Source organism: Maniola jurtina, chromosome 24 (assembly GCF_905333055.1).
Source record: "Maniola jurtina chromosome 24, ilManJurt1.1, whole genome shotgun sequence".
Lineage (NCBI taxonomy): Eukaryota > Metazoa > Arthropoda > Insecta > Lepidoptera > Nymphalidae > Maniola > Maniola jurtina.
The window spans coordinates 6785989-6811365 of record NC_060052.1 but is presented as its reverse complement, the minus strand read 5'-3'; the positions used below and the strand labels follow the sequence as shown (position 1 = coordinate 6811365).

The following is a 25377-nucleotide window of genomic DNA, read 5'->3' as shown; positions in this document are numbered from 1 at the left end:
AGCTATTGCTACCGCACTCCTTCCAGGTCTTGACTTCCACCGAGCTTTTAGGTAACCGTCAGTCTATCGTTCGGAGGACGAACACAGGTTTTAGTGGGTACAAGCCCCACACAATCCCTTTGTTTCCTCTAACGGAGGGGTACCTGGGTTAGGCATTTCCTGTGTACTATAAAAAAATAATAATGATCCCTCTAGCGAATTCAGGACTCATCAGCACACGACGTATAAAAAAATTCCCCTAGAATAATAATGATCCCTTTAGCGAGTTCAGGACACGATTATTATCCATGATTGGTAATGGTTCATTAAAGAAAAATGGGAAAAGTTTGTGGGAAACTATATTCTATAGACTCTACGAATAACAATAATATTTTAAATTCAAGACCTTTGATGACTGCTAACGCCATCTATATCGGCCAAAAGAAATTATTATCTAAATGACATTTTACTGGTAGCCAACTAACACCATCTACTGGATATTTTTATAACTTTACATTATGTAATAGTTATTTTTGTGTGAATTGATAAATACATTAAAATAATAAATACAGAGCCTTCTAATGAGCTGAATAATCATTTACATTATAATCATTATATTTAGATCCATTGTTCTACAACTTTCTATTTATGTGTATTTTTAAACGAAGAAAATTATGAATCTGTATTTTGACAGCTGGCAACGTCAAATAAAATGTTGCTATGAATAAACGAATTCCCTATTTTCGGGATAATATCGTAGCTTTGTGAAGATTGTCTTGTGAAGAATTATTGATATGTATTCTAGGTGGTGCCAGCAGTACATAATCAAGTATAGTATATTGTACTTGACTTGACTTGTACTTGGGACTTGAATTTCAGTGATATAGTCCTTAGTCTAAACTACTCCATAATTGAACTCCGAGTCTCAACTCCTCAATCCTGATGCTGCTAGCCACCCGAGTTGTGAGAGTTCAGAAAGCACTGATGGTGAATTATTTTAAAATGATTTATTGTAGTTACCAAGCACTGACTACATCATGACTTCTAGTTCCAACTTAATGTTAATTCTATAGGAACAGTACACGTATTAATATGTTGAAGTTGGGTGGACATAATGAGTTACTAAGTACGCATTGAGTATTGTTTAATAACCGACTTCCTTGAGTTTGCAGATCATAATAATTGAAAACTTGAGTCAAAATATATAGGTAGTTACTTCTTATATATTTTTTTAAGGTTATGTTTTAAGAAAATAACAACTTAAGTTATTATTGTTGTATTTTACATAAGTATTATTAGGGTTTTAGATTGTGAAAGAGCCGCTAGCCCGAGTTTCTTGCTACGGTAGGAACGGCATTCCGAACCAGTGGTAAATTATTTTGACGATTCAAAAGCACTTGTAAAAGTTTATTTGACTATAAATTTATTTAAATAACATAATATAATAGAATAGCTGATAGTATTCTATTTTTTCAGATTAAAAGAGACAAATAAGGGTAATTTTTTATTAACTGACAATACCATATCTAGTACCGTACGGAACCTACACGACGCACGGCCGCCTTTAACGTTCGAATAGGCCAACAAAACTCGTTGAAAATGCATACAGCAAAATGGTAGAGTCCCTTCAAATGTTTTTATTCCTGTTCAAATCAAAATACAGACGAAAATTCTCATGGTTCTCGCCTTTCCTGTGTTCAGTGCTCATAGTGTTATTGTTTTGTCATGACGTTCTTTCAAAGTGTAGTGAGATTAACTGTGTAAACGGTATTTGTAAGAATGATAGTTGTGTGTGCTACGAAGGCTGGCAGGGTCCACAATGCCAGCACTGTGGCGGGAAAATAAAGTAAGTGAGACATTTATCTCATAAAACCAAGTATCTGTAGGTTACTGACCCTAATGACAGACATGTCACTTGCTTAGCTCGCGAAAACATTGATGCAGCATTATCCAATTAGTTTCTTTGGCTTCTTTTTGTCATCCAGAACTCTGGCGAAGGTCGATGGAATGTATAACTATAAAATCTGTACATTAACTTGATATACAGACGTGAAAATACGTTTCCCTTTGCATAACTTATGTGGCACACAAAAGTGTTACAAAAGGTTAACCGATAGCTACAATTGCTTAGGAATACGTATAGGGGCTTGCTGCTGCCCCTGTGTTATGCCAATATCAATCATAACTTCAGCATGTATAATGTGTAATACTGAGATCCCTTTTGTTTACCTTTAACAGGTTACAGAGGTCAGATGACTGTTAAGAGGGCTCTCTCCGTCCCTCGTTTCATACAATCGTAGTTCCAATTTCATCTGAATATTAAGCAACCAAAGTCCATGAAATTTTGCAAACATATTCTAGAAACTAATATCTATATCTGTGGTTTTCCAGATTTCTGTTAAAATATTCTGTTTCAAAGTTACGCGGTCTTAAAAAATTTCATACAAATCTATGAGCCCCTGTAATTTTAAAACTACATATTTTTTGAAAAATCTAAAACACCACAGACACAGATATTAGTTTCTAGAATATGTAAATGAAAATTTCATAGACTTTGGTTGCTTAATATTCAAATGAAATTGGAACTACGATTGTATGAAACGAGTGACAGAGAGAGCCCTGTTAAGGGCTTCCGAGACGGTCAAGCACGTAAATTTTTGCTTGAACCAAGCTATTTGATCATTTACAAAGCTTTATGCTTAAGTCAAGCATCAAGCGTGCTTGACATTGATTTTTTATTGATGATTGCTGCAATTTTATATTTTTGCTTGATGGAATATTCAGACAGTGTTCAAGAAATGAGAAAAGTGCAGCTTGCTGGATCAAGCTGCTTGACAGCTGCATCAAACAGCTTGAAGAGCAAAACAAAACTATGTGATTGACGTCAAGCCGCATGAAAGTCTCTGAAGCCCTTTACTTAGTCTAAAAACAAGATTGCTTTGATTTGATAGATTACAAATTTGTATTTAAATTGTGCACAAAGCACAGGGAATCTTAGATTTAGAGCTAGAAACTTAGCTGGGCACCATGTTTTATTATTTTGTACTAGATGATGCCTGCAACTTCGCTCGCGTGGATTTAGGTTTTTCGAAATCCTGTGGAAGCTCTTTGATTTTCCAGGATAAAAAGTAGCCTATGTGCTAATCCAGGATATTATCCATCTCCATTTCAAATTTCAGCCAAATCCGTTCAGTAGGTTTTGCGTGAAAGAGTAACAAACATACACACACACACACACAAGCACACACACATACAAACTTTCACCTTTATAATATTATAGTGTGAAGTGTGATTAAAAAGTTGCTAATGGCAATATCCGGAATGCAAGCTACCTCTGTACCAAATTTCACATAAATCAGTTAAACAGATAGGCTTTTAAGAATCCGGTGGGATTCTTTGATTTTCCGGGATCAAAAGTAGCCTATGTCCTTCCCCGGGCTGTAAGCTAACTCTGTACCAAACATCAAAATTGGTTTAACTGTTGGACCATGAAAAGGTAGTAGACAGACAGACAACAAAGTGATACTATAAGGGTTCCGTTTTTCCTTGTGAGGTATGGAACCCTAGGAATCGGCATTAAGGTATTGGGGTACCTCAGATGTGTGCTACTGAGGTTTGTATCTGAGATACCCGACATCCTAACACAAGTTGAGTAGCCTACCACCTACTCACAGATGATTTCTATTTTTAACCCCCCGACCCAAAAAGAGGGGTGTTATAAGTTTGACATGTGTATCTGTGTATCTATGTATCTGTGTATCTGTCTGTGGCATCGTAGCTCCTAAACTAATGAACCGATTTCAATTTAGTTTTTTTTCTTTGAAAGGTGGCTTGATCGAGAGTGTTCTTAGCTATAACCCAAGAAAATCGGTTAAGCCGTTTAAAAGTTATCAGCTCTTTTCTAGTTACTGTAACCTTCACTTGTCAGGGGTGATATAAATTTTTAATTTACACTTGTACAATGCCCACACTATCTTCTTCTTCTCTCTGGGCTGGTTTCCGCACTTAAACGTTTCCGTCTGTTGTGCGTGATGCCCACACTATATATAAATGTATGATTCATGCAGTCCTGTACTATAACACCCATGTATTGCCATGAATAAAGATTTTTCTGTTTTCTTTTATCACATAACTAGCCGATGCCCGCGACTTCACCCGCGTGATTAAGGTTTTTCGAAATCCCGTGGGAACTCTTTGATTTTCCGGGTAAAAAAGTAGCCTATGTGCTAATCCAGGATATTATCTATCTTCATTCCAAATTTCAGCCAAATCTGTCCAGTAGTTTTTGCGTGAAGGAGTAACAAACATACACACACACACACACATACAAACTTTCGCCTTTATAATATTAGTGTGATTATTTAATTGCGAACCTCCTAATTTGTTATTAGTTGACTGAAATGACTTGTATTTAACAAGTGTAAATTAAAAATTTATAACATCCCAACAAGTGAAGGTTACAGTAACTAGAAAAGAGCTGATAACTTCAAACGGTTGAACCGATTTTCTTGGATTATAGCTAAGAACACTCTCGATCAAGCTACCTTTCAAACAAAAAAACTAGATTAAAATTGGTTCATTAGTTTAGGAGCTATGATGCCACAGACAGATACACACGTCAAACTTATAACACCCCTCTTTTTGGGTCGGGGGTTAATAATTGCGAACCTCCTAATTTGTTATTAGTTGACTGAAATGACATTGTATTTAAATACAGGGGTATGAGTCACATTTGACAAGGCTGATATTTTTAGCGAACCAGCCTTTGATGATATTGATTAAAAAGAGAATTTACATTAATTTTATTCACATGGAAGTTGGTATCACATGGTATCACATTTAAAATATACGGATGGGAACAGGAAATGTCACTGGGTTCAAACCAGCTTCGAATCTTCAGGGTCATTGGGCGTGTTCTTTTATCAATTACTACTTACTAATGTAAGGTTATTTTTAAAAATTGATTTGAGTTGTCAAAAATAATATAAAATTATTAATTTATCTAATGCAGGTAGTTTGATAAAATCGATATTTGGCTCATTCGATGTCATACAATCTGTTGCTAGGAGGCCAACAAGATTGAACTTGCATAAATACGGGTGTTTCGAAGGTTTTAGTTCAGTCTCCTTCTGAGATTCGGAGCGATATCGCATATTTTCGGTATTTGGATTGTGAACTGAATAATTAGATGTTGTGATAGCAATCACGCTCTAATTAAATTATTTATTTTGGCATTAGTTTGTTTAGATTAAAACTCTCGGATAACCTCTACACATTGAACTTGTGTTTTTTGTGTTGGTTATGGGAGGACATTCCAATAATTCGATAAAAATATTTAAATAATACCTGCTTTTCTGAGTGACGCCAATAATAAGTTTAGTAAAAAATCTGTAGTGGAGGTGAATGTATCACAATTGAAGGAAATACGCGACAGGTCGAGTTGGCAATTGGGGTAAGAGGCGAGGGGACGCCCCGGGTTACTTGATTACCATGTCGACCTGTTGGTTAAAGTTGAAGTAACTAAGATAGACTGGTGTTTGCAATTTCCAGCCCAAATAGCCCGTACCTAGTCTGTACTAGGGCTAACAAAAATCATCAGCCTTAAAGATTAGTTTATTTTAAGACTTAATGAATGAAATGATAATTCTATCTTCAAAGATTAATTAAAATATGTATAATCATAGTGATATACTAACTGAAAATCCTTGGATGCCTTGGCTACTGGTGCTAAGCCAGATTAATAGGTTGCTATAGTGCCTACCTACCTAATGTAGAATGTACTTTGACTAAAGAGATAGTTTGTTAAGGTGGAAGCGACGACGGGCCTGCCCGCGAAATTCAAATTTAATTTGGGTTTTCGCATTTTTTAAACTAATACGACAACGTAGGCTTATGGTATTTTCAATTGCGACAATGGCGCTATCATCCTCACAGGTTTATATAAAAATCTTTACTTGAAAGGGTCCAGTTTAAGAAACTAGCTCTAGTATTGACTAATCTGTCCAAGTTAAGAAATTAGCTGTAGTATCGACTAATTTTGACACATTAGTCAATACTAGAGCTAATTTCTTAAACTGGACCCTTTCAAGTAAAGATTTTTATATAAACCTGTGAGGATGATACCGCCATTGTCGCAATTGAAAATACCATAAGCCTACGTTGTCGTATTAGTTTAAAAAATGCGAACACCCAAATTAAATTTGAATTTCGCGTTCAGGCCTGTCTCATGCCCCTTAACCTGTGATGTAGTTCAAATGTTGAATTGTATACAAAACTAACAAAAGCCCACTCACTAATGCCTATAATAAAATAATGGAAAGGTCATGTCTGTACATTGACTGCAGATTTAAAAAACCTTGCTTTGAAATTGAAAAGAAAAAAGTTTAATTGTATTGCTCAATATAGTCATTAACTATTGTACTAATTTATATTTGTGTATTTTCACCCACAGTGAAGCCCAAAAGGTGGGTTATGTGTTTGACCTGTTTGTATGTCCGCTCGTAACCACTCAATGTCTTTACTGATTTTGATAAATGATACACCATTAGATTCGTCATGATGTCGCGAGTGTCACTGGTTACACAAAATTCTTACAAATCAAAATAACGGATTTTATGTGCTTTGATTGCTGGTTGAAAAAGATGCAGTACATACTGCAGTCAGGGTTTTTTTTTGTTTTTTGTTTTTTTTTAAATTATTGAGTTAGCAGTCATTATCAACTGATAATGACTGTTCAGTAGTCTCAATGAAACGATCCATGCTCGTGTTTCAATGATCCACCGCTTAAACTACCTGTGTATGATAGCTCTATGAGAGGTATGAGAGGTAGAGATTGCTCCAAGCAATAAGGCCGCCTTTGCACACAATGTTTTTTCTGGTTTCTTCTTTCTGTGTTGTGTTCCTTTACATGTGTTTTGGTGTGCAATAAAGTGTTCTATCTATCTATCTATCTATCTCTATGATGTTATAGATTTAATTTATATAAATTGTCCCCTTTGTCCCCAGATTAACCGAACCTACGGGTGTAATAACCGACGGTCCGGGCAACTACAGCGTGAGCACGCAATGCTCGTGGCTAATATCCCCTCCATCACTGGGCCCGCACCCGCCGGTTCTGCGCGTGCGGTTGGAGAGCTTCGCCACGGAGTGCGGCTGGGACCATCTGTACGTGTACGACGGTGACAGCGTGCGCGCCGAGCGACTGCTGGCGGTCTTTAGGTAACTGGCGTTTGGAGCAATTTTATAATTTCGGGGCAATCTAATATAAAGTAGCCCCTTATACTCTACGACCGGGCAAAAGTCTCCCACCGATTGCTGGCAGTATTTGGGTAAGTGGCATTTAGGGGCTTTTTTATAATTTCGAGGTAATCCAATACAAAGTAACCCGTAATATTCTAAGACTGGGCAAAAGTCTTCCACCGATTTCTCCACAAATCCATACCTGTTCCGTGCCACTTCAGGCTACCTAATAAAATTGTCAATATCGCGACAACGTCACCTCTGCTTGTCACGCTGGCGTTGAATATTTTGGGGTCCAGAAAGAAGCTGATATTGCTTACAAAGATACCTGCCTAGATCCATTAAATGCTTACGTTGGCTACTCATGTACAAACAGCGATAAAGCTGGGTTTGCACCCGCCAGCGTAAGCGACTTTGGACGGGTGCAAACCTAGCTTTATTGCTGACCTCCCTAAGCTCCTTTATTTATTTGATTTTTCCGAATTTCAGTGGAGTCCTAGATAAAATAGAGGGGGGATGGACGCGGCAAGTGATAGCGCGGTCCGGCAGCGTGCTTCTTCACTTCTTCTCTGATGACGCGTATGCTATGGAGGGGTTTAACGTCACATACGCGGCGTACTCTTGCCCGTCAGATGACCATCGTACGAATTGTTCCAGTAAGTCTTCCTCTCTTGCTTCTTTTCTTCCGGGATTTTCCGCACTTATGCCGTGTATATGTCGCAGCGAAATGGCATAAGCCGGGAGTTGGTTATATCCCTTAGGAATATGGCTAACTCTCGGCAGATGTTAAAACGACAACTCAATAAGACTGAACAAATGTAGTGATATCATAGAATACTTATTTGTTTAGTGAAATGGTCTAATTGAGTTGTCGTTTTAACATCTCCCGGGAGTTTTGAAATATTCTAGTAGTTAGTTACATTATAACACTTCACACTAATATTATAAAGGCGAAAGTTTGTGTGTATGTTTGTTACTCCTTCACGCATAAACTACTAGACGGATTTTGCTGTGGAATGTAGATGGATAATATCCTGGATTAGCACATAGGCTACTTTTTATTCCGGAAAATCAAAGAGTTCCCACGGGATTTTGAAAAACCTAAATCCACGCGGACGAAGTCGCGGGCGTCAGCTAGTAAAATAATAAAGCAACATTTTCAAGCTTCCTTGAAAGTACCTACTCCGAAATTGTGTATGCAGAATTAATGAATTGGCGCGATTGGGTATCGCAGCATAAGGCTTCGGCTTACGCGGCGCTATCTACCCTTTGATAACGTAATCCAAGATGCCTATTTGCCGACGAAAGCCGATTACTCAATATGAGTTTAGAATTACCTCCCTTGTTCCTTATGACGCATGCAAAAAACGTTTTAACTAGAGGATTAAGACATTATTACGAAAAAGTGATTTGTCTTAATTAGAGCCTCAATAGCTCAACCGGTAAAGGAGTGGACTGAAAACCGAAAGGTCGAGGGTTCAAACCCCGCCCGTTGCACTATTGTCGTACCTACTCCTAGCACAAGCCTGACGCTTAGTTGGAGAGGAAAGGGGAATATTAGTCATTTAACATGGCTAATATTCTAAAAAAGTTGTTAGCATTATAGGGAATTCTCAGGGCTGCAACTTTCCTCACGAAGTCTTCCTTCCCCTTTAAAGCAGGTTATAATTTCTCAAAATGTATATAATATCGAATGAATAATATCGATATATAATGGATCAATTTATATATATAGCTATTTTTCGAGAGTTTCAAAGAATTTAATCAGAATTTTAATCAAAACTATTTTCAACCAAGTTATAGACTTTTGCTGTTAAAAATATTTTTTTTACTGGATAAGTGTATTGACTGTAATATATAAAATTAAATTGATGATTAAAACCTTCACAAGTAACTAACTTGTCATTAAATACCAAACTCAGCACTCTGTTTAATTTTCTTTTTATTCCAGATCACGGTGAATGTGAAGAGGGGACATGTAGGTGTGAATCCGGCTGGGTCGGCGTTGCATGTGACCAGCCCCTTTGTCCAGGTATTTTGTTTATACTAAAATAAAACCAGCAACCCATGCATCCTTACTGGGATGGTCCGAATTTCTATGTTCTATTTAAAATTGTTCTACTGAAATAAATATTTTTGTATTTGTAAGATACTCAAATAGAACATGTGTATTTTATAATTAAATCTATGACTCTCATTTCAGCTAATTCAGTAGTTTACCACTTCCACTATACTTCCTTACTACTACTACCTCACTACTACGGGTATTCTGTTTCCCAGGCAACTGCAACGGGGCCGGCCTGTGCACGCCGACCGGCTGCGAGTGTTTCTCCACGCGCAGCGGGGCGGACTGCAGCCGGGACTCCAGCGCGGCGGGCTGGGGCTGGGCGTGGCGCGAGGAGGGCGAGGGCCTGCCGCCGCGCCCCGCGCGCGCTCCGCCGCCCGCCGCGGGGCACTCTCTGCTCAACTACGGGGAGGACCTGCTGCGGGTCGGCGGGGAGACCTTCTCTGACGCCGCGTTCCTGTATAGGTAGAAATTAAATGCTTGCTGCGCTCGCGTTTTTTTTTTCTTGCTAATTTTCAAAAATAAATTATAATGCTTTGTTCATATATGTACAATCTTTTGTAAAAGACTAGATGATGCCCGCGACTTCGTCCGCGTGGATTTAGGTTTTTCAAAAATCCTGTGCTTTTCCGGTATAAAAGGCTATCTATGTCAATTTCCGTGATACAAGCGACCTCTGTACCATACATATAAATCGGTTAAGCGGATGGGCCTTTATGAATCCCGTGGGAACTGTTTAATTTTCCGGGATAAAAGTAGTAGCCTATGCCCGTCCCTGGGATGTAAGCTAACTCTATACCAAGTTTCTTCAAAATCGGTTCAACTGTTGAGCCTTGAAAAGCTAGCAGACAGACAGACACTTTTGCATTTATAATATTAGTAGTATGGATGACTTCGATAAGAGAAAATTGAACTCTGATTTTCATTTGCAGGTATAAGACGGCCCACCATGAGTGGATAGCAATGGAGGCTCGCGGCGAGGCACCGCTGCCTCGGTTCGCGCACGCGGCAGTGTTGTATGGAAACGAGCTTATAGTGTACGGAGGTGTTGTTGCCTCGGACGAGCCTGATAGAGGGTGAGTTGCTTTGGTAATGTGATCCTTATGTACATAGCTATAAAGGCTTAAGATGGCTCAAGCAGTGTAATGTAAGCGGCGTTAGGGCGTTGGATGAGCCTGATAAGCCTCAATAGCTCAACCGGTAGAGGAGTGGATTGAAAACCGAAAGGTCGACGGTTCAAACCCCGCCCGTTGCACTATTGTCGTACCTACTCCTAGCACAAGCCTGACGCTTAGTTGGAGAGGAAAGGGGAATATTAGTCATTTAACATGGCTAATATTCTTTAAAAAAAAAAAAAGATCGAGATGCTATGGCAATATGCACCTTATGTGTATGGCACTAAGTATTTTTGTTCACAGCGGCGGTCTGGCGGGCTTAGAGGGTAGAGCGGGGGAAGTAACTAACGAAGTGTGGCGCGCGCGCATCGACGGGTCGGTGGCGGAGTGGCGGAACGCTACTCCTGTCACTTGCTCGCCGCATCGACCCGCGCCCTTGAAACACTGTGGTAAGACGATCTTTCGGTTAACGTGGTTACAGACTACATACGTCTAACCTTACTCTCTCTCCGCCCCTCTCTCTCTTTCTTCTTCTATGTTCATTCTCGTCTTCATCTCCTTCTAAGTTGCATTATCACTTGCCAGCCGGTTTGATTGCAGCCAAGCTGTCTGTCTGTTTGTTAAAATTTGTTCACGAAAAATTTCATTCAATAAATCACATATAGATGGCGCAGACCGTTATTAACTTCCAGAGTTCTACATAAAGGTGTTAAAAATATTTTTCACGTTGGTACGGAACCCTTCGTGTGCCAGTCCGACTCGCACTTGACCGGTTTTTTGCATGGATATAGCTTTACAGCATCATGTAACACGATTTTTGCTCAGTATAGCTTCTTCTTCCAGACCTTATCCCATGCTACGTGGGGTCGGCACAACATGTCTTCCTCTTCCACTCTCTTCTTTCATCCGTCAACGTATCATCTATCCCTTTTATACGCATACCCTCTTTCACGCAATCCATCCACCTTTTCTTTGGTCGTCCTCTTCTCTTTTTTCCTTCCACATGCATATTTAACATTCTTCTAGTGATATGACTCTCTTCCCTCCGCATTACATGCCCATACCATGCCAGCCTATTACCCCTCATCTTTTCTACCACTGGTCCTACTTTCAAACATCCCCTATGCTCATATATTTAACTCTATAGTCTCTGTAGTTTTGAATTCAGTGTAGTGAATTGGTGTTAGTAATCGAATAAATATTTTTGGCAGGAGGTCTCCATTTGTCGGGCCACACGGCAGTGCTGGTGCACATAGGGGTCACAAGCAAGCCCGTAATGTTGGTGTTTTTCGGACATTCACCGCACTACGGTTACTTGCATCTTGTACAGGTATGTAATTTCAAATTATTTTGACATATTTTTATCATTCGGCTGTCAAAATGCCACTTCGATTTGTCATACAACGCACGCACAAGGCGGCTATTTGACCACTTGATATTTAATCGCCCGTGTGCATCTAGCCTAACGATTAACACACGAAATGACATATTTTACAGGAATATTATATAGAGGAGGGTGTATGGGCGGCGGCGCAGACGCGCGGTTGGCCCGCTCGCGGAGGCTTCGCGCACTCAGCCGCGTGGGAGCCGATGTCGCGACGCGTTTACGTGCACGCCGGTCTGGTGTCCGAATCTGAAGCGACGCAGGTGTGTATAGCAAGGGAGTGTTGTACAGAGAAGGGTGTATGGGCAGCGGCGCAGACGCGCGGCTATTATAATAAATTCAAAAAATATATGAAGCCTGGGAGGAGTCACGTGATGCGTTTATCTTTTTCTGTGATTTATCCAAGGCTTTCGACTAAGTTGATCATGAACTATTGGTCATGAAATTACATTACGGAATTAGACATTGCAGTTGATAAGTTCATCATACTTTAATGATAGAATACAAAAAGTAGACGTGGATGGGAAACGGTCTTCCAGATTAGTTGTAAAAATAGGGATCCCGCAAGGTTTTATTTTAGGACCTTTTCTATTCATCATTTACATCAAGTTTTAAATCACAACGCGCTGTAATTTAAAAAATGCACAAAGATTCAGTCTAGCCGTCCAGCGCGGAAATGCAGCCAACATTCTTGGCATCATTCCGCGCGGACATAATTGATACACATATTGGACATAAATGATTAGATAATTTCACTAATTGAATTATATTCTCTTATCAGGCGCCATCTGCAGCACTGTACGAGTACGAAGTAGAAACTCGGATATGGCGACCGCTTCCGGCTGCGCCTACGCCGAGATATTTGCATTCCGCCATTTTTATATCACCCGGTGAGTATCTTATCCTTTTCATCTTCATATCATCACAAAAGGTCAGGCTTGTTAGACCACTCGTTTTTACCATATTTTTATACGCTGCGGAGACGTGACGTTTAACGGGAAACGCCGTTGAACATCGCGTTGTTGACCGGGACATGAGGTGTATAACATCTGCCCCCAAAAACGTTGGACGGCCTCCCTGGCGCAGTGGAAGCGCTGTGATCTTAGTCCCGGGTTCGATTCCCGGCAGGGGTTTAGAATTTTGAAATTTCTGGTTTGGTCTAGTGGGAGGCTTCGGCCGTGGCTAGTTACCACCAACTTAGTTACTCCAAGCGATTTAGCGTTCCAGTAGAATGCGATGTAGAAACCAAAGGAGTAAGGGTTTAATGAAAACTGCCTTACCCCTTCCAAGTTAGCTCGCTTTCATCTTAGACTGCATCATCACTTACCACCAGGTGAGATTGCAGTCAAGGGCTAACTTGTATCTGAATAAAAATAAAAATAAACGTCACTTCGTGATGACCACGACCGCTCGGCCGAGAGTGTTACGATGAAGAAGAAAAACTTTTTTTATGTTTGGCGCAGGTGTGATGCTAGTGTTTGGCGGCAACGCACACAACGACAGCGCGGCCGCAGCGTCGGGTACAACGGCCGCGTCGCAGTGTTACTCTGCAGCTGCTCTCTTATACGACGTAAGGTGAGATCCTATTTAAAGCTCTTCTCTATCTTCCTTTTTTAGGGTTCCGTACTTCAAAAGGAAAACCCTTATAGGATCACTTTGTCTGTCTGTCCGTCCGTCTGTCCGTGCGTCCGTCTGTCTGTCCGTGCGTCCGTCTGTCTGTCTCTCTGTCTGTCACATGCGCGAGTCTGACTCGCGGATGTGACAGACAGAGAGACAGACAGACGGACTTGGCCGGTTATTTTTCCCATTCAATTCTTAAGCCTTAGACGTAGGCCTTTCCAAGAGCAAATAAAAGCTAGCAGACAAACAGATACACTTTCGCATTTATAATATTAGTATGGATGTATTTATTTTAGATGTACATCATCCCTGTACAAGTCGACTATGCAAACATTTATATGTTGTGGGCAGATGTAAGGTGTGGCACACACTGAGTGATCCGGCGGTCTCCGCGCGGGCGGCGCACGCGGCGGCCATCTTGCCTCTCAGGACAAGGCCCACTGCGATCATACATGGCGGGTAAGTGAGAAAAATTAAATGAAACCTCCACTTAGTACAAAAAGACAATGTCAATGCTGCAGAGGTAAGCGCTGAGGTCTTATTTGTGGCAGGTCCCGGGTTCGATTCCCGGCAGGTGTTTGGAATTTTATAATTTCTCTGATCTAATCTGGTAGGAGGCTTCGGCCGTGGCTAATTACCATCCTACTGGCAAAGCCGTGCCGCCAAGCGATTTAGCGTTCCAGTAGGATGCCGTATAGAAACCAAAGGAGTACGGGTTTAATCAAAACTGCCAGACCCCTTCCAAGTTAGCCGGCTTCCATCTTAGATTGCATCATCACTTACCACCAGGTGAGATTGCAGTCAAGGGCTAACTTGTATCTGAATTGAAAAAAAAGTACTGTGTACAAACAAAACTATGTTTTCGAATTAAATTCTGAATGTATTTTGTAAACATGTTTGTGAGTGGTTGTGAATCAAAATGGTTACCGGTGATGGGTATCGAAAAGAGCCCATTGACATTTTTTTTAAAACTATGTACCTATTTACTAGCAAATGGGAAAAAAGTTTTTATTGATTTTTTTTTTTCAGTTTCGACGGCCGACTTCGATCGGACGCGCTGATATTTGTCGCGGGCGACAAATGTTCGTCGCGTAGGGACGAGGCGACTTGCCTGAACAGTGCGGCGGTCGCCGCGATCGCGTGCGTCTGGACGCGCGACCAGCGCTGTGTGTCTGTATGTGAGACTATAGCTATGTATATACACGGTATAACTGAGAAACTGACTGTCTGACATCGACATAACTATAAATATTATAACAAGTCGTAATTTAAATAATTAAAAACACGACTGCCCTGCCAATAACCCAAACGAACTAAAAAGCTAAATTTTCCATATTTGAAAATGGCGCCATACAGCCGCCATATTGTAATTTTTATTCCAAAAAAATTATAGCCAGTGTCAGTCAGGATGATGTAAAGATTCTAACAAATCTCAGCTAATGTAAGAAAATGTCATCACTCATTAATCATGTACTACCTAACGGCCGTATTCACAATTATTACAATGAGGTCTCACAGTGCGCTCGAACGCATAGTGTAGGTTCCACCAATCAGATCATTGAAAATTGACGTGATACAGTCGTCTGATTGGTGGAACCTACACTGTGCGTTCGAGCGCACTATGAGATCTTATAGTAATGTTTGTGAATACGGGTGTCAGTCTATTTTGTTTATTCTTTGTCATAGTATTAAGCAATAACGGCCGTATTCACAAACGTTACTATGAGGTCTCACAGTCGAACGCATAGTGTAGGTTCCACCAATCAGATCATTGAAAATTGACGTGATACAGTCGTCTGATTGGTGGAACCTACACTGTGCGTTCGAGCGCACTGTGACACCTCATAGTAATGATTGCGAGTACGGGCATTAGTACAATCAAGACCGTAGATAAAGGATTTGATTTTGATTTGATTTATTTTATTTTATTGACAGTTAAAAGAAGTCGGATGGAAGGAGTCTTATGACGAGTCTGTTAAAGCTTGCATCAATGAACCGACTGCCGGTAAGCTGATCAAATATTTAGTCTTACACACTTTCATTTATTTTAGCAATAAGAAAAAACCGGCCAAGTGCGAGTCAGACTCGAGCACCGAGAGTTCCATACTCGGGTATTTTTTCCGACATTTTGCACGATAAATCAAAAACTATTATGTGTAAAAATAAACAAACATCGGTTTTAGAATGTATAGGTAAATCCCTTTCATAATATTATTCCCCACTTGATATAGTTATCTTACTTTGAAAACTGAAAATACTAATTTATTTGCTCATGAACACATTGCAATTTTTTTTTGTGATGTAACCTTAAATTCATGATTTTCGGATTTCTTTCCTTTTTTATGCTATAAGACCTACCTACCTGCCAAATTTCATGATTCTAGGTCAATGGGAAGTACCCTATAGGTTTGTATGACAGACGGACAGACAACAAAGTGATCTTATAAGGGTTCCGTTTTTCCTTTTTGGTACGGAACTGTAAAAATCAAAAGCTACTGAAATATTTGCGTATGTCCCGGGCAAACTTTTACCGCCATTTTTAACCCCCGGCCCAAAAAGAGGGGTGTTATAAGTTTGACGTGTGTATCTGTCTGTGGCGTCGTAGCTCCTAAACGAATGGACTGATTGTAATTTAGTTTTTTTATGTTTGAAAGGTGGCTTTATCGAGAGTGTTCTTAGCTATAATCGAAGAAAATCGGTTCAGCCATTTGAAAGTTATCAGCTCTTTTCTAGTTTTTTTAAAGAGGTTGTTGTGACGGGGTTTTTTAATTTTAAGTTATGTTTCCACAGACGATCGGCGCTGCCTAAACATAGAATACTGCGAGGCGTGCGTGGCCCACGGCTGCGCGTGGTGCGGGGCTTGCATGGCCACGGAGCAACACTGCCTGCGACACTCGCATCAGGTACACGTGTTGGTATGTGTGTCTTGTGTCTAGCGGCCAACGCATGTGCCAATGTATGTGCCAATCATCATCAGCACCAGCCTTCAATCTTCATGCATGTGCGCTTGTAAGTCCATCGTGGATACAATCGCGTTCTTAAACGCAGATCTCTTCATCTTGTCACTTCCATCTAGCCTCGGGATCTTCAATCTTTCGCCATAGCTTCTAGATCACGCTTTCGTGGGGTGTCATATTCGGTGAGTGGGGCGTCATATCCGGTGATCGAGGTATCATATCCGGTGATCGAGGTATCATATCCGTCGGGTGGGGTGTCATCCGGCAACTAGGGAGTCATATCCGGTAGGTTGAATGTCATATCGAACCAGTGCGGTGTCATATCCAGTGATTGGGGTGTCATATCCATGGGAAGTGTGTCATATTCGGTGAGTGGGGTGTAATATCCAGTGGGTGGGGTGTCATATCCGTTGGGTTTGTGTCATATCCGATAGGTGGGTGGTCATATCAGGTGATCGAGGTATCATATCCGTTGGGTGGGGTGTCTTTTTCGGTGAGGTGTCATCTGGCAAGTGGGGCGTCATATCCGGTAGGAAGGGTGTCATATCCCGTGGTTGTGTTTTCATACTCAGTGAATAGGGTCTTATCTGGTGGGATGTCATATCCGGTGGGTGTGTCATATCTGGTGTTTGGTGTAAAATAGTGTAAACTTAAGAGTGTAATATATTTTTTCCGCTAGATGGCGGTGTCGGTGGAGGAATGCAGCGTGGGGGGCGAGGTGTGTGGGAGGTACCACTCGTGCGCCGCGTGCCATGCGCACTTGCATCGACATCCACACGTAAGTACATATAAAAAAAAAACTTTTTTGGTTTGTTGTTCAACAGTTCAAACCTAATTTTTTCTAGTTTTGTCAAAAATGGGTCAAAATCCTTGTATAGGAAACGGCAATTGGATTCAATCGCAAAGGTGTACAATAATACCTAGTACCTACTTTGAATAAATGATTTTGAGTTTTTTTTAATCAATGATTCTTTATTTTAACTTGAATAATGCTCGATAGTCGATTTCTGGGTCTAGAATCGAGAGATGTGACATTTTGACGAATCACTGAGCTTTCGCGTAACGTCATCTCACCCCTCCCGCACCGCTCCCCTACCGTACGTGCCTACTCATTCTTGCGCTATACTTATAAATGCGTAATTTTTATAGGGTTCAGAAGAGTTGAGTCAGCGAGCGTGCTACTGGGACTACGACTCTGTAAAGTGTCGACCTGCTAACGCATCCACCGATATTAGGTGCAGTATATTTTATTGAACATTTTTTTTCATATTAAAGATGTACGTGAATAAGTTATGTCAAAAATCCATACTAATATTATAAATGCGAATGCTGTCTATCTGACTAGTGCTATCTGACTGTTTGCTAGCTTTTCACGGCTCAAGAGTTGAACCGATTTTAATGAAATTTGGTACAGAATTAGCTTGCATCCCGGGGAAGGACATTGGCTACTTTTTATCCCGGAAAACCAAAGAGTTCTCACGGGATTCTGAAAGGCCCATTCGCTTAACCGATTTTTATGAAATTAGGTACAGAGCTGGCTTGCATCCCAGAAATTTACATAGGTAACTATATATTTCTGAAAATCAAAGGGTTCCCACGGGATTTTTATAAAACCGAAATCCACGCGGATGAAGTCACGGGCATCATGTAGTTTGTAATTTAAAAAAAAATTAAGATATGGTAAAATTTTATTTAACAGAAGTGTGGCGGCGACAGCGACGGGCGTGTGCAGCGCGGCGTGCGCCACGTTCCGCACGTGCGCCAACTGCACCGCCGAGGAGTGCATTTGGTGCGCTTCGGCCGGCCGGTGTGTTGACAAGGTAACACTTCATCCATTGGTGAAAAATAGATTAAAGGTCGTAGCCCACTTGCACGACACCGCTGCAACACAGCTCCTGCACACCACCACCTGTACAGCTAGCAGGCTACTCGCTACCCCCGCACCTACAGCTGTCAGCCCTCTATTGAGCGGGCGCGCTGTCTGCTATTTTGTGTTGCTAATAAAAGTGCATCTGGAAAGCACGATGTTAAGCCCATTTTGAATGCTCATACTATGGGTGGGAGCGGAGTCGTGTAAGTCGACTACGACCTTAAGCTCTGTCCTACCGTTGTATAGATTTTAGAAGTTTCTGTTCTGATTTTCTCATACTTACAAAGCTATTCATAGTTAATTTAATTATTTCTCAAACAGAACGCGTATGGAGCATCGTTTCCCCTCGGCGGTTGTCGCGCCTGGTCCACGAACGGCTGCGCGGGTGGCGCTGCCGCGGCCAACTCCGGCAATATTGCGGGCGCGGGGTGCGCCGCGCACCTGTCCTGTGCGGCGTGCCTCGCCGAGCCGGCGTGCGGTTGGTGCGACGACGGTGCGGGCGGCGGGCGCGGAGCCTGCCTGCCGGGCGGCGAGCGGCACCCGCACCATCCGCACGTGTGTCCGCATAGAAGGTGAGAGTATTGTGCCCTCAGTATAAGATTTTATTTTGCACCAACGTTGATTATTGATATTTGAGAGTCGAAGTCGAGTGGTGATAGTAGGTGGTGTTGTATCGTGCTAAGGCCCCGTGTTCCCGCAGGTGGCACTTCACGCGCTGCCCGGCGTGCCAGTGCAACGGGCACGCGGTGTGCGACGCGCAGGCGCGCTGCGTGCAGCCGTGCGGCGCGCGCGCGGTCGGCGCACACTGCGAGATCTGCGCGCCGGCGCACTGGGGCTCGCCGCTCAACGGCGGCGTGTGTCAACGTGAGTATTGCTTGACTATCGCGCTGTACATGTCGTGCGATAATTTGTCGAATAAATGGAAAATCGTTTGATAATTAAAAGAGAAGTTTATTTGTTTTCCTACTTTTTATTTTGGAAAATCAAACAGTTCCCGCGGGATAAAAATTAAAAATTAATATTTTGATGTGTCGATTTTCATTATTATTTTTTGTATCTTATCATAATTTACCTACAGTTAAGAAGTGTTTTTTCTTGTCCCTAAACTGCTGTATTGTTTCTGCGACAAGATAACGGTGACCAATCAACATTGAGCTATGCTGCGCTGAGCTGTGCTTAGCTAACTTCCTGGTGCTATTTTTTCTTACAAACAAAATTGAGCTGCGCGGTGTGTTGTGTGACTGCGACAGCGCAACATGCGTGTGCACAAGTGCAAGCGAGATAGACGGAAGACTGAGCGAGATGGGCAATGCGATGACGAGCAAAGCAGCATATATCGCGTCATCTTTGCTATGTTTTAAACAGCACAGCCGTACAAAGCGCAGCGGAGTTTGTTTGTATCTTCTGTTTATTATTATATACACTAAGAGGAGATCGAGCATAGCACAACCCAGCGCAGAATAGCTCAGTGTTGTTTGGTCACCTTTGCTCAAAACCTGTGGTGAGGGAAGTGATGTTTTTGGCATTAATCTTGATATTGTATTGAAAAAATTAAAAAGAGATAATATTTACTTATGATGACTATTTTATTATAGTAATTATAAAACAAGATACAAAGGTCCTAGGTACAGGTCGTTCACACACACGAGAAAAGTAGGAAGGAGTTAAGATGGGGCAGTGTTGCTATATCTAAAACAGGGATGACATCACACTTCACACTAATATTATAAAGGCGAAAGTTTGTATGTATGTGTGTGTGTGTGTGTGTGTGTGTGTGTGTGTGTGTGTGTGTGTGTGTGTGTGTGTGTGTGTGTGTGTGTGTGTGTGTGTGTGTGTGTGTGTGTATGTTTGTTACTCCTTCACGCAAAAACTACTGGATGGATTTGGCTGAAATTCGGAATGGAGATAGATAATATCCTGGATTAGCACATAGGCTACTTATTATCCCGGAAAACCAAAGAGTTCCCACGGGATTTCGAAAAATCTAAATCCACGCGGACGAAGTCCCGGGCGTCAGCTAGTACATAAAATTATTGTTACATTATTTTAACAAATCTATCCACTGTTGTTGTCAGCGTGCGAGTGCAACGCGCAAGCGGTGTCGTGCGCGGCGGACACGGGCCGATGCTACTGCAGCACTAAGGGCCTCGCGGGAGACCGATGCGACAAGTGCGACAACACCAACCACTACCACGCCGATCTGTATAACAAGGGATGCTACTGTACGTATACAGTCTTACTACGGGTTTGTAGGAACAGTTTGTCTGACTCACAGAGTTATAGCCGGCAGGAAATATTGTACAAACCTTTAGAAAGAGCTTTCTGCTTCGTAGAGCGTTGTCTCTGTCACTCATACCTATGTGACGTTTTGTCGGTCGCCCTTTGTTTCTAACGGCCGTATTCACAATCATTACTATGAGGTCTCACGTTATCAATCAATACTATGAGGTGCGTTCGAACGCATATTGTAGGTTCCACCAATCAGATCATTGTAACTTGACGTGATACAGTCGTCTGATTGGTGGAACCTACACTGTGCGTTCGAGCGCACTGTGAGACCTCATAGTAACGTTTGTGAATATGGGTGGTCAATCTATCCTGTATTTTTTATTCTTTGTCATAGTATTAAGCAATAATAATGTTTGAATAGGACTTCGTCTGTGTTGGCGTCTGTTTTGGAGTGTTTTTTTTTTTTTGTTAATAGTGGCCGGGTTTTGTGTTTTACTGGTGTTTTTGCTGGTGGAACTGACTGGGAAGCGCTCTAAAGGGGCGCCGCGCGTGTGTCGACAAGCGCCGGCACAGACGAAGTCCACACTTATATAGTTTCCCTAACTTGTAAATAACTACAAACTTGACATTGGCTAATCTTTGTAAAGCCAGACGAAAGAGAAAAAAAAATGTTTAAATAAATAAACAAATATATTTCAGATGACCTAGCTGTAGACTACCAGTTCACCTTCAACCTGTCAAAGAAGGAGGACCGCCATCTTTCCGCCATCAACTTCCGCAACGCGCCAGTCAAGCCGGATGTGGATGCGGACTTCAGTATAACGTGTTCCGCACACGCTCGGATGAACCTTACCGTGCGCACGCGCGCGGATCCGGCGGAGAAGACGCTGTTCAGTGACGTCAATTGTACGAACTTTAGATACAAGTGAGTATCATCATCATCATCCGATAGACGTACACTGCTGGGCACCCGTCTCTTGTAGGAACTTCCACACGCCACCTAAATCCAGTGGCTCCCTGTAACTCACCTGGAACTCTCATGAAATGAGTATAACTCGTCCCAGTAAAAACACGAACCGAAACAAAGCCCTGCTAATCATTCCGTCTCATTCACGCTTTATACACAGATATAAGGTGCGAGTAGACGAAATGATTAATGATTAGTTTCTTTATTGGCACGAGTTATATGTTAAAAGAAGGAGGACCGCCATCTTTCCGCTATCGATTTCCGCAATGCGGTTAAGCCGGATGTGGATGCGGACTTCAGTATAACGTGTTCCGCACTTGCTCGTATGAACTTTACCGTGCGCACGCGCGCGGATCCGGCAGAGAAGACGCTGTTCAGTGACGTCAATTGTACGAACTTTAGATACAAGTGAGTATAATGTTGTCTTTATTGTCTCTGTTCCTTCACTCTCATAGTCCTGCGGGCAATTCGATTTGAAGAAATCAGGCGCAGGATCTGTAGCTGCGACTCCAAATGGTTAGCACCCACTGATATTTTTGTCTCTGTCATTTGTATGGGATTACATAACAGAGAGAGCCCTATATTAACTTCTTTCGGTGGAGAGAGTATAGACAGATCATACTGAACAAAAATTTTTTGAACTAATTGTAACAGCTTGTTAGAACACGATTTTTGGTTGAAATAGCTCTTCTAGAGGTATTAATTTAAGGCCGATTCACACCAAATGCGTACACGTGACACGTGCGTAGTGACACGCGTAAACCCTTAACACACCGGGTTACGCATACGTCCACGCTTTACGCAAGCGGTGTGCCATGTTCCATACAGTTCCATACATTATAACGCAATGGTACGCGCTACGTCTACGCTTACGCAGCCTGTGTGAACGAGCTAATAAATACAATAACAAAATCAGTAAAAAATAATTTTGTACGCCATGCTTGGCAGGATATGTGAAAAAAAACCGTTACCGTTTTGGACAGTATCTACCAAAAGTGTCACCATAATGACGTAGGCCTTTCCTTTACAGGTTCGCCAAATCGGAGCACGCGTTCGGAGTTGAAGACAACGTCACACTCACAACGTTCTTCGTGTACGTGTACGACTTCCGACCGCCGCTGTGGATCCAGATATCGTTCTCGCAGTACCCGAAGTTGAACTTGCAACAGTTCTTCATCACGTTTTCCTCGTGCTTTTTGCTGTTGTTGTTAGTTGCTGCCGCTTTGTGGAAGATTAAACAGGTTTGTCACAATTTTTTTCAATTTGCCTCTGCTCGCGACGCGGCGCAAAACAGACTTCAGCTCGCAACGCACGCTGTAAATGAGGCTGAGATGAAGAGAGAACGTGGCTTTGGGGTCCTTCAATGGGCCTCTGCTCGCAACGCGGCGCCAAGCAGACTGCATAACCCGCGACATGCAAGGCACGCAGTGACGGGTAGGGGGGGAAGGGGGGCCTCCAGATCTTTACTGGAACCTGCACCAGTGGAAGACAACGTCACACTCACAACGTTCTTCGTGTACGTGTACGACTTCCGACCGCCGCTGTGGATCCAGACATCGTTCTCGCAGTACCCGAAGTTGAACTTGCAACAGTTCTTCATCACGTTTTCCTCGTGCTTTTTGCTGTTGCTGTTAGTTGCGGCCGCTTTGTGGAAGATTAAACATGTTTGTCACAATTTTTAGAGTTCTGTATCTCCAATCGGGGTATGAGGCGGGGGGGACGCTCCGCACACCCGCACGTCACCCTCGCTATCCGGTACCGGGTTAGCGCGGGGGCTGTGCGGTGCGTCCCCACCCCGATTGCCATCTGGATCTGTCGCGTACTATATTTATTTACATTTTCTATTATGGAAAAATAGGTTAGGCCAAACTTTGGTCAGTTACAATATCAACTGAGTGTACAAACAGTGTTTTTTTTTTTTCAGAAATACGATTTGTACAGAAGAAGGCAGAGGCTGTTTGTGGAAATGGAACAGATGGCTTCGAGACCTTTTAGTCAAGTTAGCATTGAACTAGAAAGGGGTGGTGGCGGTAAGTTTTTGATTTTTAACCCCCCCTTTTTAAACAAAATTTTGCCCACTCCATATTAGTTGGACCAAGAGATTGTGGCGGTCGCCAAAGTCGCAAGCAGAAGGTATTTGTCAACCTAGTACGAAAATCAATCACCAATCAGACTTCGATACGGTTACTCACAACCCTCTTACTAGATGTTATTGAAAGTTAATAACTCGAAAACGATATATTTGTGGGCACTAGGCACTATCGGGGAACCCACCACACTATTAGAAAGAAAAAAAGAAAGAAAGAAGAAGAAAGAAAATGCATTTATTTGTTGTTGGTGTCACAGTTATAAACAAAGTATACAAATATACAGTTTAATCTGTGACACCACCCCAAATGGGTGTACAGCTCAGCATTATTTCCTGCATCATATTATGCATTAAATGCAGGACGCTGATTTTCAGCTGTGACTATTAGGGAACTTATATAATAATTACTGTCCTAAAAAACTTCTCCGTGAGGTAACGTAAAAAAGAAAAAACGTTTGATCCTTCGAGCCGGATTTTCACCAATATTTTTTGTGTAGGTGGTGGCGTGCCAGCCCCTGTGGCCTTAGAGCCCTGTCGCTCTGGGCGGGCTGCGGTGTTGTCACTACTGGTGCGGTTGCCCACCGGTGGGACCGGCCGGGCTCCACCGCTAGGGGGCCTGGCTCTGGCCTCCGCTCTGGTGACGCTGGGCCACCAGCACCATCAGCATCACCAGAACCAACCGACTGACAGGTGAGTGTTGACCTTTAGTTCTCTTTCAGGGGCGGGTGCGGATGCTGGGGGTCTTGACTTTTTTCTCTTCCCGTTTAAAAACTACAGTAACGGTGAGAAAACTTCGATAGCGCGATTCAGGATTTATAGACCCTGTGCCTACATGCAGGCGCATGAGGTCAGGGGAGTACATCCTCCAGAATGAGCCCAATAGGCGTCGTGGTAGAGGCGCCGGCGCAGGTTATTTAAAGTTCTTAGAGCCTCTCAATATGTGCTGAGGATAGCCACCGAGGGGTTTTAGAGCGTAGAAACCCTACATAACCCGATCGGGTATCATAGGAAGATTTCCCCCTCGTTAAAAAGGACTCTTTGCGTGTACTATCGCCTTTATAATGGGGAGGGCTTTGACCACATTCCACCCTCCTTTTTCTACAACCACACCGCACGCCACCGCAAGCAAGTTCACCCTCACCACCTGGGTGCTTGGTTACTTCAACCGCCCGTTGTACCAGATCCATTTTTCTACGCACATGCAAACTGTGGAATCAGCTCCCATCGGCGGTGTTCCCACTAGATTACAACGTGGGGTTATTCAAGGGGACCAACAAATTCCTGAAAAGGCAGGCAACGCATCTGATGATGTAATCACTTAACATCAGGTGACCCGCCTGCACCCGCACCCGTGCCTGCACCCGCATCCTTGATTGTCCCTTCAATATGAATATTTAAATAGTGACTTTGTATATTGTTTTCAGATGGAGGCACCAATGTAAATAGAATCGTGTAAAGTAAGCGCTGTAAATACTTAGGACTCTAGTTGCTCAAGCCTGCAGCTAGGAATATAATACTCACCGCTTAGTGCGTCAATTTTTATAAATAATAGCATAAAAACACAGACATTTCACACAATGTACGAATTCATCACATTGTATGTAACATGCATTCTTTTGAGTGAAATCAATCAGAAGTCCACATTATGAAAAAAAATTGTTCCCTAACAGGATTGCTTAAGGGACATGAGACGGGCCTGCCCGCGAAATTCAAATTTAATTTGGTTTTTCGCAATTTGTAAACTAATACGACAACGTAGACTTATGGTATTTTAATTGCGACAATGGCAGTATCATCCTCACAGGTTTATATAAAAATCTTTACTTGAAAGGGTCCAGTTTAAGAAATTAATTATTTTATCGA

General features: G+C 42.2%; 1 protein-coding gene across 1 annotated transcript; it reads left to right on the top strand.

The window, feature by feature from the left end:
• Window positions 1-1521: 1521 nt before the first annotated feature.
• LOC123877777 (attractin-like protein 1) lies at window positions 1522-25151 on the top strand. The gene is made up of 26 exons (XM_045924659.1): window positions 1522-1825; window positions 6985-7197; window positions 7708-7874; window positions 9170-9250; window positions 9499-9748; window positions 10216-10359; window positions 10702-10847; window positions 11610-11728; window positions 11896-12045; window positions 12564-12672; window positions 13246-13357; window positions 13754-13861; window positions 14432-14576; window positions 15338-15407; window positions 16193-16317; window positions 17039-17137; window positions 17509-17594; window positions 18059-18179; window positions 18551-18801; window positions 18930-19093; window positions 20305-20451; window positions 21158-21383; window positions 22441-22666; window positions 23350-23455; window positions 24012-24204; window positions 24939-25151. Exons 1-26 carry the CDS (start codon window positions 1593-1595, stop codon window positions 24958-24960), a joined length of 3813 nt encoding a protein of 1270 aa, XP_045780615.1. The 5' UTR covers window positions 1522-1592; the 3' UTR covers window positions 24961-25151.
• Window positions 25152-25377: the final 226 nt, after the last annotated feature.

Coding starts and splice junctions, on each gene's coding strand:
- LOC123877777 (XM_045924659.1), top strand. CDS start 1,593: ATGGTAGAGTCCCTTCAAATGTTTTTATTCCTGTTCAAATCAAAATAC. Junction 13,358..13,753: donor GCTCTCTTATACGACGTAAG/GTGAGATCCTAT, acceptor TGTTGTGGGCAG/ATGTAAGGTGTGGCACACAC. Junction 17,138..17,508: donor ACTTGCATCGACATCCACAC/GTAAGTACATAT, acceptor TAATTTTTATAG/GGTTCAGAAGAGTTGAGTCA.